This window comes from Pristis pectinata, chromosome 34 (genome assembly GCF_009764475.1).
Source record: "Pristis pectinata isolate sPriPec2 chromosome 34, sPriPec2.1.pri, whole genome shotgun sequence".
Taxonomy (NCBI): Eukaryota; Metazoa; Chordata; class Chondrichthyes; order Rhinopristiformes; family Pristidae; genus Pristis; species Pristis pectinata.
The window spans coordinates 2,065,465-2,082,267 of record NC_067438.1 but is presented as its reverse complement, the minus strand read 5'-3'; the positions used below and the strand labels follow the sequence as shown (position 1 = coordinate 2,082,267).

The 16,803-nt window shown below is 51.3% G+C and overlaps 1 protein-coding gene across 1 annotated transcript; it reads left to right on the top strand.

The window, feature by feature from the left end:
- The first annotated feature begins 485 nt into the window (after positions 1-485).
- Positions 486-16,598, top strand: ppt2b (palmitoyl-protein thioesterase 2b). The gene is made up of 8 exons (XM_052043880.1): positions 486-796; positions 5,532-5,685; positions 7,796-7,891; positions 10,018-10,125; positions 10,730-10,813; positions 11,128-11,212; positions 12,042-12,096; positions 16,353-16,598. Exons 1-8 carry the CDS (start codon positions 659-661, stop codon positions 16,494-16,496), a joined length of 864 nt encoding a protein of 287 aa, XP_051899840.1. The 5' UTR covers positions 486-658; the 3' UTR covers positions 16,497-16,598.
- Positions 16,599-16,803: the final 205 nt, after the last annotated feature.

The window sequence follows — 16,803 nt, the reverse complement described above, 5'->3', positions numbered from 1 at the left end:
TGTGTGAACGGTAAGCTTTTCACTGTAACTTCACATTGTCATGTAACAATAATAAACCAATTCCAATTTAGCTGGGATTCTTACGGGACGGGAAGGGGTTCTGGATACTGCATCTCCAGAATTTGAGAAATACATTGCTGAGGGGTTGAGGCTGCAAAATATTTCACGGAGCAGCTTCTTCCCACTCCTATCCCTCCCCCCGCTACACAGGCTGGGACAGTAAGTGGAGACACAAATGATTCTGCAGACGCTGGAACCTGGAGCAACACACACACAATGCCGGAGGAACTCAGCAGGTCGGGCAGCATCTATGGAGGGAAATATCCCTTCCAGATCCTGTTTATTTCCTCTCCACAGACGCTGCCCAACCCGCCGCCTTCCTCCAGCGGCTTGTTTTCTCTGGCAGGGGCAGGAAGTGGTTTCACCGTTGCCAGGGACGCCGTGGCGGTCGCTAGGGAAACAGGATGTGACATTCCATCCAGTGGATTCGGCGCGCAGCTGCGCTGCTGGGTCGCTGTGCGGGGAGCGGCGATGGACGGGAGCCCGGCGCCGCGGACCGGCTGACCGGCTGGGTGCAGGCGGGGGCATCACCGGAGAGCCGAGCGCAGCGGCAGTTCCAGAGGTCCCAGTCCCGGGCAGGGGGTCCACCGAGGCGGACATGTTTCCCCGGGCCGTGCTGGCGGCTTGTGTCGCGATCGTTCTCCAGGCTGCACAGAGCTACAAGCCGGTGATCGTGGTCCACGGCTTGTTCGACAGCCCGGGGGACCTCCTGACGCTCCAAACCTTTATCAACGAGGTAAGTCGACCTTCCCTTCCCCTCCACCACCAACCACCCCCCCCCCCCCACCCCCTCCACACCATTCTCTGAGGCTCCTTCCCTCCCCTTCCCTCGGCGTTGGATCGCTGCCGGCGCCTTCCTGGAACTGGGCGGGTTGGGAACCAAACCCAGTTCTCTGAAGGCATGAGCTTCTGGCAGAGGCATCGGATTACACAGAGGGAGTGGGCTCTGACTGGGCACCTCACCGGCGGCCCGGTTCTCCTAAGTTTCTCCAGTCCTGCGGTTTTCTGTGGAAGACAGAGATAGGGGAGACTTCTATCATAGGGCTGGAAGGAGAATCAGTCCCTGGATACTCAGCTCGGCTCTCTCTTCCCCAACCTCTTATACGCCCTTTGACAGGCAGCCGTGGGACCTTGAGTGATTCAGTCAAGCATTGTGCCAATATTCGATTCTGGACCTTCAAGCATTTCTGTTGAAAATCTGTACAGTTGGGGGGAGGGGGGAGTGGAGAGGCGGATAAATTATCCTAACTGTTTTATAAGATAAGGTTTCTTTATTAGTCACATGTACATTGAAACACACAGTGAAATACATCTTTTGCGTGGAGTGCTCTGGGGGCAGCCCGCAAGTGTCGCCACGCTTCCGGCACCAACATAGCATGCCCACAACTTCCTAACCTGTACGTCTTTGGAATGTGGGAGGAAACCGGAGCACCCGGAGGAAACCCACGCAGACACGGGGAGAACGTACAAACTCTTTACAGGCAGTGGTCGGATTTGAACCCTGGTCGCTGGCGCTGTAAAGCGTTACACTAACCGCTACACTACCGTGCCTACCATCAAACATCTCACCATCAAACTTATTTTCCAGAATTAGAATCAGGAGCTGGATCCCAGAATGAAACCCCCTCCTCGCCTCCTGCCACTCTGGACCTCTGACTGATCTCTGACTCCATCTCCACCCCCCAGCACCACACATTACCCCCCCCCCCCAACCTGACCAGGAGCCCTGACTGCTCTCTCCCACCACCCCAGGGAAGCTTTGAGCTCCTGTGTCCCTCAGAGAAACAAAGGACTGCAGATGCTGGAATCTAGATGAAAAACACAATGACGCTGGAGGAACTCAGCAGGCCAGGCAGCATCCGTGGAGAAAAGCAGGCGGTCAACGTTTTGGGTCAGGACCCTTCTTCAGGACTGAAGATAGGAAAAGGGGAAGCCCAATATATAGGATGGAAAAGCAGAGCAGTGATAGGTGGACAAAAGAGGGGAGGCGGGGTGGGCACAGGGTGGTGATAGGTAGATGCAGGTAAGAGAAAGTGATAGGCAGGTATGGGGGAGGAGGGGAGAGCAGATCCACCGGGGGATGGGTCAAAGGTAAGGAGAGAGAGGGAAAAAAAGGGGGTAGAAAAAGAGAGAGAGGCTGGGAAAGGGAAGAAGAGGCATGGTGGGGGGTTTGGTGTTTGGGCGGTTGTGAGGATTACTTAAAGTGGGAGAATTCAATGTTCATGCTGTTAGGCTGTAAGGTTCTAAGGCGGAAAATGAGGTGCTGTTCCTCCAGTTTGCGCTTGGAATTCTCCTGGCAGTGGGGGAGGCTGAGGACTGACATATCAGTGATAGTGTGGGAGGGGGAGTTGAAGTGACCAGGAACGGGGAGATGCAGATCAGTTACGGACGGAGCGCAGGTGTTCTGCGAAACAGTCACCTAGTCTGTAGTTTGGTTTCACCAATGTAGAGGAGGCCACACTTGGAGCACTGAATGCAGTAGATGATATTCAGGGAGGTGCTGGTAAATCTCTGTCTCACCTGAAAGGACTGTTTGGGTCCCTGGCAGGAGGTGATGTAGGGGCAGGTGTTGCACCTATGGTGGGGGCAGTGGAAAGTCCCCGGGGTGGGAGTGGGATGGTGGGAGGGAGGAGTGAACTAGGGAGTCGTGGAGAGAGCAGTCCCTGCGAAAGGCAGAAAGGGGTGGGGAGGGGAAGATATGCTTGGTGGTGAAGTCCCATTGGAGATGGACTACAGACAAACGGCGAAGCCATGGGCACTAGCGTGGGCTCCAGCTACGCCTGCATCTTCGTTGGCTACGTTGAACAGTCTCTGCTCCAAGCCTACTCCAGCCCCATCCCTCAACTCTTCCTCCGCTATATCGATGACTGCATTGGTGCTGCCTCTTGTACCCGTGCAGAACTCGACAGTTTCATAAATATTGCCACTAACATTCACCCTGTTCTCCAATTCACTTAGACTATCTCTGACACCTCTCTCTCCTTCCCTGATCTTTCCATTTCAATCTCAGGAGATTCCTTATCCACTGACACCTTCTACAGACCCACTGACGCCCACAGCTACCTCGATTACAGCTCCTCCCACACTGTCTCTTGCAAGGACGCTGTTCCTATCTCTCAATTTCTCCACCTCCATCGCATTTGCTCCCATGAGGAGGCTTTCCACTCCAAGACATCCGAGATGTCCAACTTCTTTACTAACCGTGTCTTCCTCCATATTGTGGTCGAGAGAGCTCGCACCCATATCTCTGCCATTTCCCGCACCTCTGCTCTCACCCCCACCCCTCCCAGACCTAACAGGGATAGGGTCCCCCTTGTCCTCACATTTTGTCTCACCAGCCTACGTATCCAACACATCATTCTCCGCCACTTCCGCCATCTCCAGCGGAACCCCACCATCAAGCAATTACCTCACCGTTTTTCATCCTGTGTCCCTCAGACCTGTCTCAGCAAGGATGGGAACTGGAACACGCGGGACCCCCCCTCGACCTGTGTTAGTTACACTCGTGGGTGAGAAGAACAACGTAGTTTGTTCAAGTGGTCTGTCCGCTCCTGGGCTGTCATCTGTCCATGTGCCCAGTGGTGATTGAAGCTGGGTCAAAGGGCACCAGTCATTGAGGTTACCAGTCGCAATCTGACCCTTGATCTGTGCACAGAGACCAAGGTTAAAAATCTTGTAATCTTTCTTGTTATCCTGTGGTTCTCTCATAATGCTGAATTCAGACTTGGGGTGACACTGTATACCCACATTGTGTTTAGTGCCTCTCCCTCCTGTCTGGCCCACGTTCTGGTGAAGTGTAGGTCACTAATAGACATGATGATGCAAAAGAAGATACTTCAGGCCCAGGAGGACCTGGCAACCCTGGTTAGGAGGACCTGGACCTGGTTAGGGCAGGCACAGTATCGTAGCAGTTAGCGTAATGCTATTACAGTGCCAGTGACCCGAGTTCAATTCCTGCCGCTGTCTGTAAGGAGTTTGTACGTTCTCCCCGTGTCTGCATGGGTTTCCTCCGGGTGCTCCAGTTTCCTCCCACATTCCAAAGACGTACAGGTTAGGAAGTTGTGGGCATGCTATGTTGGCACCGGAAGCGTGGCAACACTTGTGGGCTGCCCCCAGAACACTCTACGCAAAAGATGCATTTCACTGTGTGTTTCAATGTACATGTGACTGATAAAGATATCTTAGCTTAACTGATTTACAGTCCTAACCCCAAAAGGTAAAATCTCCTTTAATTCCAAGGCTTTTCTGCATGGTGTAATTATGATAATTGACAGAAAAATATTAATGTTTGTAAATGCCCAGAAATCCTGATATATCATCAAAGAGGTAAAACATTTTGTTGTTGGCTCACAACACCCCAGTTGCAGCTTGGCATCCTTCCGGCTGCCTCTGGAAAGCAATCAATATAATCAAAGACTCCACCCACTCCGGACAGAAGGTGACATGGACCGTCCAGGCCGTGCCATCTTCTCGCAGTTCCCATTGGGCAGGAGGTACAGAAGCCTGAAGTCCCACATCACCAGGTTCAGGAACAGCGACTTCCCTTCAACCATTCGGTTCTTGAACCAACCGGCACAACCCTGATCACTACAGTTTAGCAAAGTGACCACTTTGATCACTTTGCACTAAAATGGACTTTGTCTTTTCTTTGTTCTAATTGTGTTCTTTCTTGTAAAAATTGTGTTTAGTTTGTGTTTTTCTTGTGAATGCTGCTTATGTGATGCTCTGTGCCTGTGATGCTGCTGCAAGTAAGTTTTTCAGTGCACCTGTGCACACGTGGCCTTGTGCAGGTGACAATAAACTCGACTTGACTTTGACAAAACCCAGCAGGATTTTGAATCCCTGAGATAAATCTCTCCATAAGCTTCCCCATTGTAAGGAGAACCACTCCTCCAGTCTGTCCATCCGTCTGAAGTATTTCCCCACTGGAACCTTCCCTGTAAATCTCCTCCACATCCTCTCCCAGGACTGTGGGGCCCAGGACTGGACACAGTGTTCCTGCCAACAGTTCACTTGAGCTTCACAAAGGAATAACGATGCAGGCCAGCAGCACACACTTTGCAGTTGAATGGTGACCGCAAAAAGACATGAATTGTTGAAGAGTTTCTGAGCAGCTGTAAGAGCTGGCTGCAGCGTTGCTTCAGAGAGCTTTCAATCTTGGTTTCAGTGTGAGTTGGTTGGGTTGAAGGTTCAGGAAACCCCCCCTGACTTGTTGGTGGCTGCATTTGCCTGCATAACAACCACAGCACTCTAAACATTATCCATCGGCCATCAATCCCTTAGGGAGCTGAGAGGGGTATGAAAGGTGCACTATTGCAAAATTGCATTAGTTTTCTGATCTGATTTTGCAACGTTTTGAAGGACCGGGGCAATGGGGAAGTAACACTGGTGGCCACTGCGAAAATTTAATTTTCAAGGCATTTTCAAGATCATTCACGACAAACCTGAACTCTTTCTCTGTCTCTCCTCAGTCACATCCTGGAACCAATGTGACCATCATTGATCTGTTCGATCGGACGCAGAGCCTGAAGTCCTTGTGGAGTCAGGTGGAAGGGTTCAAACAGGCCATCTACCCCATCATGCAGAATGCAGCGAATGGGGTGCACATGATCTGTTACTCTCAAGGTAGGATGGACCCCAAAATACATTCCACGGTGTATTTTAAGGACGTAGATTTAAGACAGGTATTAATTACTAGGATCTCAATATCCAGGTGTACGGATAGCTCCCTTTTCAATCACAAGATCACAAGACAAGGGAGCAGAAGCAGGCCATTCGGCCCATCGAGTCTGCTCCAAGGAAAGGGAAATAGAAATGAGAAATGGGGAATGGGGGAAGAAGAAGAAGAAGAAGAAGAAGAAGAAAAAACAAACAAACAAACAAATAAATAAATAAACAAACAAACAAACAAACAAATAAATAAATAAATAAATAGATAGATAAATAAATGAAAAGATAAAAGAATAAAAAAAAACTATTCTAATCCCAATTACTGGCCTTATCCCCATATCCCTTGATATCCTGACTATTTAGATATCTATCTGTCTCCTCCTTGAACGCCCACACTGATCTGGCTTCCACTGCTGTACGTGGCAAGGAGTTCCACAAATTCACCACCCTCTGGCTAAAGAAATTTTTCCTCATCTCTGTTTTGAAACTATACCCTCTAATTCTAAGATTGTGCCCTCTGGTCCTGGACTCACCCACCAAGGGAAACAGCCTAGCCACATTTACTCTGTCCTTTCCTATCAATATTTTAAATGTCGCTATGAGGGCCCCTCTCATTCTTCTGTACTCCAGCGAGTACAGTCCAAGAGCCGACAAACGCTCCTCATACTTAAGCCCTTTCATTCCTGGAATCATCCTCGTAAATCTCCTCTGAACCCTCTCCAACGTCAACACATCCTTCCTAAGATGTGGGGCCCAAAATGGCGCACAATATTCCAAATGAGGCCTCACTAGTGCCCCGTAGAGCCTCATTAACACTTCCTTACTTTTATACACTATACCTCTCGAAATGAATGCCAACATAGCATTCGCTTTCTTTACCACCGATCCGACCTGGTGGTTAACCTTTAAGGTATCCTGCACGAGTACCCCCAAGTCCCTTTGTACTTCCGTGCTTTGGATTTTCTCTCTTCCTAGATAATAATCTGCCCGCTTATTTCTGCTTCCAAAGTGTACAACTGCACATTTCCCTACATTGAATCTCATCTGCCATTTCCTTGCGATCACACTTGGGAGTCCACACTGCTGTAAAGGACTATGTTTGACCTCAGACCTTTAAGTTGCGTTATGCTGCTAACTTCGGCTCACTGCATTTCATGGAGGATTCGTCCTGTTCTAGTCGGGAAGGTGCATTGGTGCAGTTTTGGTCACAAACCTGGTAACTTAACACCCCTGTCTGCCTCCAGCACTTCGGCGGATTCAGTGATGTCACTAATTATTGTGCGTTATTAACAGAGCCATTTGTTCTAAGTGAAGTCGGGGTCCTTACCCTGGGGGTTTTGATGGGACAATGCAGAGGGAGCTTTACTCTGCCTCTGACCTGTGTTGGCCCTGCTCTGAGGGTGTGTGACAGGACAGTGCTTTACCCCAGACTCGAGCTGTGCTGTCCCTACCCTGGGAGGGTGTGACGGGACACTTCAGAGAGACCTGTGGTCTGTACCTAACCGGTACTGAACCAATCAGTGGCAGCCTTGCCAGAAACACCTGCGTCCGGGGAGTGAATTCAACAGGTGGAGCTGATGGTTGGCGAACTCCAGCCTCACCCCTGCCGTCTGCACTCCCGGACAGAGCTCTGCGCTGCTGAAAGGAATCCTCACCCCTTCCAATGCTGGTCTTGACCCTGGGCTGGAGTTTAAAACAGTGAATCTTAAAAATGGATATTGAGCACCTCTGCACCAGCTGAGCCGCGATGCCCCACACAGGGCTGAGAGATTGTCCTCCTCGCTCTGAACCTCACTGAGATGCACAACCCGACTTTGCCAAATGTCCTTTAAGGTTACACCTGTGTATCGTAGAACATAGATTGTAGCATGTAGCACGTAGAACATAGAACGTAAAACACAGAATGTAGAACTTAGAACATGGAACAGTACAGCAGGGGGACAGGCCCTTCGGCCCGCAATGTCTGTGCCGACCATGATGCCAATTTAAGCTGCAGGTGATCCATATCCCTCCGTCTGCTGCCTGTTCCTGTTCCTGTCTAAGTGCGTCTGCCCTGTTTCCGCAGGTGGCCTGATCTGCCGGGGAATCCTCTCCACCATGCCGGACCACAACGTGCACACCCTGATCTCCCTGTCGTCCCCTCTGCTTGGCCAGTACGGAGGTGAGTTCCAGCCCCTCCTCCCACCCGGTCTCTGCGTCCAAAGGGCCAACCACGCGGTGGGGCTGTCCCACGTCACCAGCCCTGGCGCCGCAGACGCACCCACTTGGCCCTGACAGGAGTCAGAAAGTCGCCGGTTCAAGTCCCACTCCAGAGACTTCTCCGTGACCTCGGCTCTCACCCCCAGTGTGGTCGGAGGGGCCACCTTTCAGATACACTGTTGAAGCACGGTCCCTCTCGTGACTCTGTGCTGCCACCTCCGAGGAGGGTGGCTGCTTCCCTCAACCTTCTGGGCCAGTGTTAACCCTCAGCCGATGAACCCAGTCAATGGGCAACGCTGTGCTGACAGGAAGCTCCGTCCAGTTCATTGCCGTGTGCACGAGTGCGGTGAGGTACAGCGACAGTGAAACACTTGCTTACAGCAGCATCACAGGCATGTGTGTACAGACCACAACCCAAACCCCTCAGTGGGTGGGGGTCAGAGGGAGACACCGGCCCTCTATGGATGGTGATCACGCACCCCCCCCACCCCCCCGTGTGTCCGTTGCCCCAACTCGGGCTGTGTGTGGGTTCCAAAGTACCTCCTGATGTAAAACTTGGGGATTGGGGTCCAGCAGCAGCCTGGGGTCCACCGCAGCACCTCCAGAGCTCCAATCAAGTGCTGGACGGTGAGGTCCCTGTGGCCAAGTGAGGGACACTGCAGCCAATTTATTTCACTGATGTTACAACCCCATCTCAACCACACCTCGCAAACTTCTTAACCCCCACTTTTTTTTTCTTGAATCACCTACGTCTGCCTCGAAAAGCTGCTGAAGACGCAGCGTCTGATTTAGATGCAGTTCCACTTACCTGTTTTCCCACATTAACCTTTCTCCCCCCCATTAGATATCAGGAATCAGTCAACCTCTGCTTCAATACACATTGCCCAGAGACTCTGTACCCACTGCCCTTTGAGGAAGAACATAGAACAACATAGAAGATAGAACAGTGCAACACCGGACAGGCCATCCGGCCCACGATGCTGTGCCGGAGAGAGTTCCAAAGATTCAGCGAAATGGGCGGCCACTTATTTTTAAACAGGGGCCGTTTGTTCTGGATTCTCCCACAGGAGGAAACATCCTCTCCACATCCACTCTGTCAGCACTCCTGAATCAAGTGGCCTATCACTCTCCTAACCTCCAGTGGAGCCTAGCCCATCCCGACGAACCTTTCCGTCGTCGGACAACTGGCCCATTCTAGGTATTAATTCAAGGCAACCTCTCTGCATTCCAAAGGCGTACGGGTTAGGAAGTTGTGGACATGCTATGTTGGCGCCGGAAGCGTGACGAAACTTGTGGGCTGCCCCCAGAACACTCTACGCAAAAAATGCATTTCACTGTGTGTTTCGAAGTACATGTGACTAATAAAGAAATCTTATCTTATCTGAAGAAGGAGTTCAGAGAAGTTACCTTGAATTAATATCTAGAATGCATGAATGGATTAACATTCTTGAATGCGAAGACTAATACCACACACACAGCTCCAGATGTGGTCTCACAACTGCCCTGTGTATTTGAGGCATAATCTCCCTGTTTTCTGCTCAGTTCCCTTGCAATAAACGATGACACTCTTCCTGTTTATAAAATATTTATTTGTTAGTCACCTGTAAATCAAAACACAGTGAAATGCATCTTTGCGTAGAGTGTTCTGGGGGCAGCCTGCAAGTGTCACACGTTTCCGGCGCCAACATAGCATGCCCACAACTTCCTAACCCGTACGTCTTTGGAATGTGGGAGGAAACCGGAGCACCCGGAGGAAACCCACGCAGACACGGGGAGAACGTACAAACTCCTTACAGACAGTGGTGGGAATTGAACCTGGGTCGCTGGCGCTGTAAGAGCGTTACATCACCAGCCCCCTGTGAACGATGCACTCAGGCACACAGATCCCCCTGCTTCAGAGCTTTGCACTTCTCACCATTTACAGAATATGCTTTTTTCTTCCCAAAACAGTCAATTCTTCTCCATGTTGACCTTTGCTCACACATTTGACCTGTCCATTTGGAACAGGGGCTTGGGTCTGACACGTGGATCTCTGACCGATGGTTTGTCTGCAGTTGTGTGGTGACCAAGTACCTTTCTCTCCGACAGATACCGATTACCTGAAGTGGCTTTTTCCAAAATGCGTGAAGAGCAATCTGTACCACTTCTGCTACACCCAGATTGGGCAATGTTTCTCTATCTGTAACTACTGGAATGGTGAGAAGCAAGATCTATTGTTCTGGCTGTGTACGATGAGTGGGCCCTGTGTTGTACAGTCTGAGTGCTGTGAGCAGGGGTTTCACACTGCCTCCTCGCTGTGTACAATGTGACTGAATGTCACATACCTTCTCTGTCTACAGGTCTTACACGCTGCCTCTGTGTTGTGTGTACACTGTGTGTGTGGCTGTGTTCTACGCTGTTGTGTTCTGTATACAGTGTTTGCCGCAGTGTGTTATACAGTCGTCATGCTGATGGTACAATGTGAGTGTTGGTGCATTACGCGTGGTCTCTGTGAAGTGTGCCGGTGTGTTGCACTCCGTCTCTGCGCTCTGTGGCCAGTGTGAGGATCGGTGTGTTACACCAACTCTGTGATCTGTGTCCAGTTTGATTTTGGTGTGTTTTACGCTGTCTCTCTGTCTCCCTGTACAATGTGAGTCAGTCCCTGTGTTGTGGCCCCTGTTCTCCATGTGTAGTATGTATCAGTGTGTAACACACCATCGCTGTGCTGTGTGTACAGTCGGAGTGCCTGTGTTCCCTGTGTGCACTGGAGGTGACGGTACCATGTGATCACTCGCCTGACCTGCCTCTCTGCTTGTTTCAGACCCGCACCATCACGACATGTACCTCAATTTCAGTAACTACCTGGCCCTGCTGAACAACGAGCGGACGAACCCCAACGCCACAGGTAACTGGGAGCGGTCTGCAGCCGCACCCTACCCGCTCCGCACCCGCGGAACCTGTCCTGGGGCCCAGGACAGGCAGACTGTCGGCTAATGACAGAGCAAAGCTCCCTCCACACTGTCCTGTCACACAGAGTGTGAGTGAGAGGCACCACCCTGCGCAGGGAAGGGCTGTGCTTGCCCACTGAACAGCGAGATCCCAGAGGGTGGAGGGTGACCCCCACCCCCGTGGGCAGTGGCACGGTTGGTGACCGGGGTTGGGACTGACCCCACTGACCCCTCCTCCCCCACTGACGTCTCTTTGTACTTTTGCGTTCAGAGTGGAAGCAAAACTTCCTGAGGCTGAAGCGTCTCGTTCTGATTGGTGGACCGGACGACGGCGTCATCACCCCCTGGCAGTCCAGGTACAGCTGGTGCGGGGGGGGCTACACAGGGGGCCGCACCGTCTGGCGTTCAGTCTGTTCCGGGTCCCAGAGCCCTGTGCAGGAGGCAGCAACACCCTCCGCACCCGCTGCTGTGGGGGGGTGGGGGTGGGGGTGGTGAGGGGTCTCAGGGTCACGGGGTGGGAGGGAGGTCAGGGGTCACGGAACCGCCCAGAAAAGGGAACGAGCAACATCTGATGACCCTTTTAGATCAAGAAAGGTCTGACGTTTCCACTTGGGGGTGGGGTGGGGGATGGAGGGGTGGGGAGAATCTAAAGCCCTCGGCCCCAAGTCCAAGTGGATTCGGTCGGGAAATGGGGAGAAACATCTTCCTCCGGACAATGGGGCGGATGTGGAGCCACAGAGAGGTGCGGGGTGGGAATACGTTCACTGGGAGCTTCCGTGAACCCATGGGGGTGGGGAAAGGTTTAGTGAGGGCTGGGGCACTGGCTGGGCTGGGGCACTGGCTGGGCTGGGACACTGGCTGGGCTGGGGCACTGGCTGGGCTGGGACACTGGCTGGGCTGGGGCACTGGCTGGGCTGGGGCACTGGCTGGGCTGGGACACTGGCTGGGCTGGGGCACTGGCTGGGCTGGGACACTGGCTGGGCTGGGACACTGGCTGGGCTGGGACACAGGCTGGGCTGGGGCACTGGCTGGGCTGGGACACTCACTGGGGTTTTGTTGGAACTTACCGAGTCTGCCTGAGATCAGTGATCAGTGAAACCCCTCCCTCCCCGTGGCCACCGACGCCCCCACCTTCGTGCTGTTCCCAGCTGACCCCCCCTGACCAGCCCCTTTTCCTTTTTCCAGCCACTTTGGGTTTTACAACGAGAACGAGACGGTGGTGGAGATGAGGAAGCAGCTGGTGAGTTTGTGGTTCACGTCGGGGAGGGTGGGGAGGCCGACAGAAGGTGGGGGCGGGGGCGGGTCTGGGAATCTACCCCTGGAAAATGCCAGGCAGTTCTCTGGGATCTTTCTCTGTATTCCCAGGCGGCAGTGGCTCTCCCGAGCTTCCCCCTCCCTGGATAACCATCACCTCCCCAGGGACCCCCCTGGTGTTTCTTTACTGGCCCCGTTCCCCATTATTTCCACCCGTTGCTTTACTCTCCTGCCCTGCACCCCCCTCCCAACCTTAAACACATGGATCTGGGCCCCCATTCCGTGCAGTCCCGAGGGACCACCGCACTGTCAGAGGTGCCCTTCTCTGGATGAGCTGCTGAACTGAAATCCTGTCCCCTTTCTCAGGGGGAAATGGAAGATCCGATGGCAAAGAGCAGGGGAGTGATGTTCAGGTCAATAATCAACAGCACAAACCAGTTATCTATCCACAGTCACAGTCCTGCTTGTGAAAAGTACATTTCCTACCCGTGACCACATTTTAAAAGCACATCGCTGCAACATCCTGAGCCAGTGGAAAGTGTTTTTGAAATGCAAATTTCTCTTTCTTATGGTTAAGAGCGGTTTCACCACAAGCCCAAGTTTTGTGACCCAGAACATTAAGTACATGGAGAAGGGGAGCACGTTTTGTGAGTTCCTGACATTCTTAGTTTTAGCGGATGTTCAACATTCGCAGCGTTTTGATGGAAAGGCGTTAGTGGAGAGTCAGGTTCAAAAAATGAGGAAGAAAATTAGTATTTTTCTGGTTGAAACAGCATTGAGGGAATAGGATGTTTCAAAAACATGATACAACATCACTGTCTGTGAAGCCTATTGCAGCAACATTTTCAGCCAGGTACACTGCTAATTCTTCATTTGGTGCACGGTACCACTAGTCAGTAAACACAGCCACAAGGGGTGAATGGTTGTTATTTAAAAAAACTGCACCCTTGCTAAAAATATTTGTTTAGTTTGAACAGACTGGAAGCCATTCGGCCTCACATCTGTTCAGATCTGCTTTAGAGAGAACGTCAGGACCTCAAACACAATTTTTCTGCCAGATGTCGAGGATTCACCTTGTACTGCATTATTGTGCATTTGGCATTTATCACCGTGAGTGAACAAAACAATTTTTACTGTGAAACGTTGTTTCGGTGGAGCAAGACCACCACCTGCTGGCAGTTCTCGGAACGTCATCCAATTTTCCGCAGTATCAATTTTAGTCATTCTTTTAAACTTTCTCGGTAATTAGACGATTTCATTTTATGCAATAACCAATACCGGGTACAATAATGTTTGTAGCAGAGAAAAACTAAATTAAATTATCTATAAACTGATTTTCTCAGTGTTCTGGAGCCATTTGCTGGCATTTAGCGGCACTGCTCGATTAGGTTAAATGATAAACTAGAAACAGGCGACATCTGTTGGATGAGATCGGCATCACGGGAATATAATTCCCGCAGTACCACAGCCCACCACTGGGTGGCAGTTTTAACCCAGAGCATATCATATTGCACCAATTTTCTGCCGCGATTAAAACTGTGATCGCTCTTTTAATTGACTGCATCTGTGTTTTAGGACGACCTTGGGAGGTGAAAGTTATTGCATACATAAGTTTTCAGAAAGGGTCTTCGAAATGAAATGTTAACTCGGTTTCTCCTTCCATAGATTCTGCCTGACCTGCTGAGTGTTTCCAGCATTTTCTGCTTTTATTTATGTGAACAACACTACTAGAAATCAGTGGTAAACAGTGGAACCACTCCGGAGGTCACGCCAGGTCTACAGTCAGGCTTGCCAGATGTCTAGCACCGCCAGCAGGTGGTGGTCTTGCTCCACCGAAACAACGTCTTTCACAGTAAAAATTTTATTCACTCACGGTGATAAATGCCAAATGCAGTACAAGGTGAATCCTAGACACCTGACAATCTGCAGTCATGGTTCAGTTTTTGTCAAGAGCCCCAACAGCTCCACTTAGTGCAGGAAAGTGTCGTGGCGCGAATGTATTTTACCCTCCCTGCACCTTGCAGATGTGGACGTATTGTAAAAGAAATTGCTGCAGATGGGACTGGAGTATTGCCCCGCAGTACCGCCGACCGCCAGCCGGTGGCAGTGGTGTACCGTGTTACAAGTGGTATTCAGGAGTAGTGGCGCTCTCTGTTGGCTGAGATCGGCACAGCGCTCAGCCATCAGATGCTGAAGGGATATGAACAGCTAAAATCCAAATTAAAAAGATAATCTACAGAGATGGTAACCTCTGATTACTGCCTGAACCACGTACAAGTTGGCACAAGGTAAATAGGATCAGAGAATGCCTGACTCAAAGATCGATGTGTAACAAATGGGTTCCGATTCGTGCACCAGTAATCAGGGAAGGAGAGAGCTGTTCTGTGGAACCTTAATGAATCGAAAAGCTCGGGCTGTAGATAAGGTTTTACCCAAATATTGGCCGGATGGGTTCTGGTGAAGGGAAAATCAGCAAGTTGAAGAGAAAGGACAAAGTAATAGTGCACAGTAGCAAAACGGGTAACAATAACGAGAGTCTGGGTTTCACCAGGACCCTGAGCTCCAGATAACATGAATCTTGACCTCATAATCCAGCTCATCGTGGCCTTGCACCTTGTTGTCTGCCTGCACTGCACTTTCTCTGTAACTGTAACACTTTATTCTGCATTCTGATATTGCTTTTCCCTTGTACGACCTCAATGCACTGATGTATGGAATGATCTGTATGGATGACATCAAAACAAAGTTTTTCACTGTACCTTGGTACATGTGACAATAATAAACCAATTTACCGATTATCGATATCCTGGGGATGACCAACCACAGGTGTAAATGGTGGATGCAGAGTCAATGGGTCAAACTGAGCCTTCCTCAGTGCACTGTGTAGTGAATTGATTGGTATGCAAGCCAAGTTTTTCCCTGCACCTCGGTACATGTGACAATAATCCAGTTCCATACGGCCTCTTGCTGTGCTGTATGACCATGAGAAACAGAACTGGAGCAGCCCCATAATTACTGTGGCTACAGTGGCAGATCAGAAGCTGAGGATCTAGCAGTGAGTGACTCACCTCCTGATACCCAAGGCCTTTCCACCAGTTACAATGCCCAAATCATGGGTCACCCGTACTGAGACACAGTGAGAAGTTTTTGTTTTGCGTGCCATCCAGACAGATCATTGCACACAGAAGTACATCGAGGTAGTAAAAAGAAAAGCAAGAACAGAATGCAGAATATCGTGTCACAGTTTCAGAGAAAATGCAGTGCAGGTGGACAATAAGGTGCAAGGGCCATGATGAGGTAGACTGAGAGATCAAGAGTTCATCTTTATCGTACAAGAGGCCTGGTCAAGAGTCTCTAACGCGGGGTGCAAAGAGCACTCTCCACCTGCCCAAACGGGTGCAGCACCGTCAACTCCTGGGGAAATGCCATCCAGGACAAAGCACTTGATTGGCATCCCATCAACCTCCCTAAATATTCACTCCCTCTACCGATGACGCACAGTCAAGTTGAGTTTATTGCTGTGTGCACAGGTACGGTGAGGTACAGGTACAGTGAAAAACTTGCAGCAGCATCACAGGCACAGAGGTACAGACAGCACTCAGAACAGAAATTATACATAACTTATACAAGAGAGTCAAGAGAGAGAAAAGGCTGTGCAATAACAAGACCTTGGTGCAAAATCAGAGACAAGTCCACGGCAGTGCCAGAGGTGGTCCATAGTGACCCGTTGTTGAGGTGGGGTGAGGGTTGTGCCGGTTGGTTCAAGAACTGAATAGTTGAAGGGAAGTCGCTGTTCCTGAACCTGGTGGTGTGAGACTTCAGGCTTCTGTACCTCCTGCCCGACGGGAGCAGCGAGGAGAGGGCATGGCCCAGATTGCAGGGGTGAGGGGGGGGGGTGGTGGTGAGAATCCCTGAGGATAGATGCCGCCTTCTTGAGGCAGCGTCCACAGTGAGTGCCATGACACTGCACAGGGAGAGACTTCCTCACCACCCCATCCCAGTGAATCGGTCTGTCGGGAACAAGGCACTTGGCCAAACGGCAGCGCCCAGCTGGTCAGAGACGGGTTCGGGGGCAGGACTGGCCCCCCCCCCAAGGTCTGGGCCGTTGGACCCCCTGTTGTTGCCACGGCGAGTGGCCACATCCTTAGGCTGGCCGGGGGGGCTGGTTCTCCATCCGGCTTCGTGCCCCGCTGTGCGGAGGTGGTGCTAACTGACGAACAGTGCTTTCTCTTCCCCGCCAAGGTTTACCTGAAGGACACATTCGGCCTGAAGACCCTGGACACCAGGGGAGCCATCACCACGTTCAAGATCCACAACGTGCATCACACGGAATGGCACTCCGACAGGACCGTGTTCGACAAGTGCATTGTCAAGTGGCTGACGTAAACCCGTCTGTGACGTGAAGGGGGAGAGGGGGGTTTCCAAAGCACTGCTCAAACCAAACCCAACTGCACAAAGATCTGCCCCTTACAGGTGGTGGTGGTGGGGGGGGGGGGTTGGGGGCAGTGGGGGGGGAGCTGTAATCCAGAAAACTTTGCACAGGGTCCCAGTTTAAATGCATAGAGGGTGGGCCCTGGAGGCTGACCACTGTGAAAGGGTCACACTGGGGGGCTCCCAGATTTGCTGTACTGCCTGAGTGGTGGGAGAGAGGGAGGGGGGAACGGGGACACGGTGAGGAGGGGAAAGCACTGGT

What these genes read in the sequence shown, in the direction of transcription:
- ppt2b (XM_052043880.1), top strand. Translation starts at nt 659, where the DNA reads ATGTTTCCCCGGGCCGTGCTGGCGGCTTGTGTCGCGATCGTTCTCCAG. An exon ending in TCCAAACCTTTATCAACGAG is followed by an intron (nt 797 to 5,531) that starts GTAAGTCGACCT and finishes GTCTCTCCTCAG; the next exon opens with TCACATCCTGGAACCAATGT. An exon ending in TGGAGATGAGGAAGCAGCTG is followed by an intron (nt 12,097 to 16,352) that starts GTGAGTTTGTGG and finishes TTCCCCGCCAAG; the next exon opens with GTTTACCTGAAGGACACATT.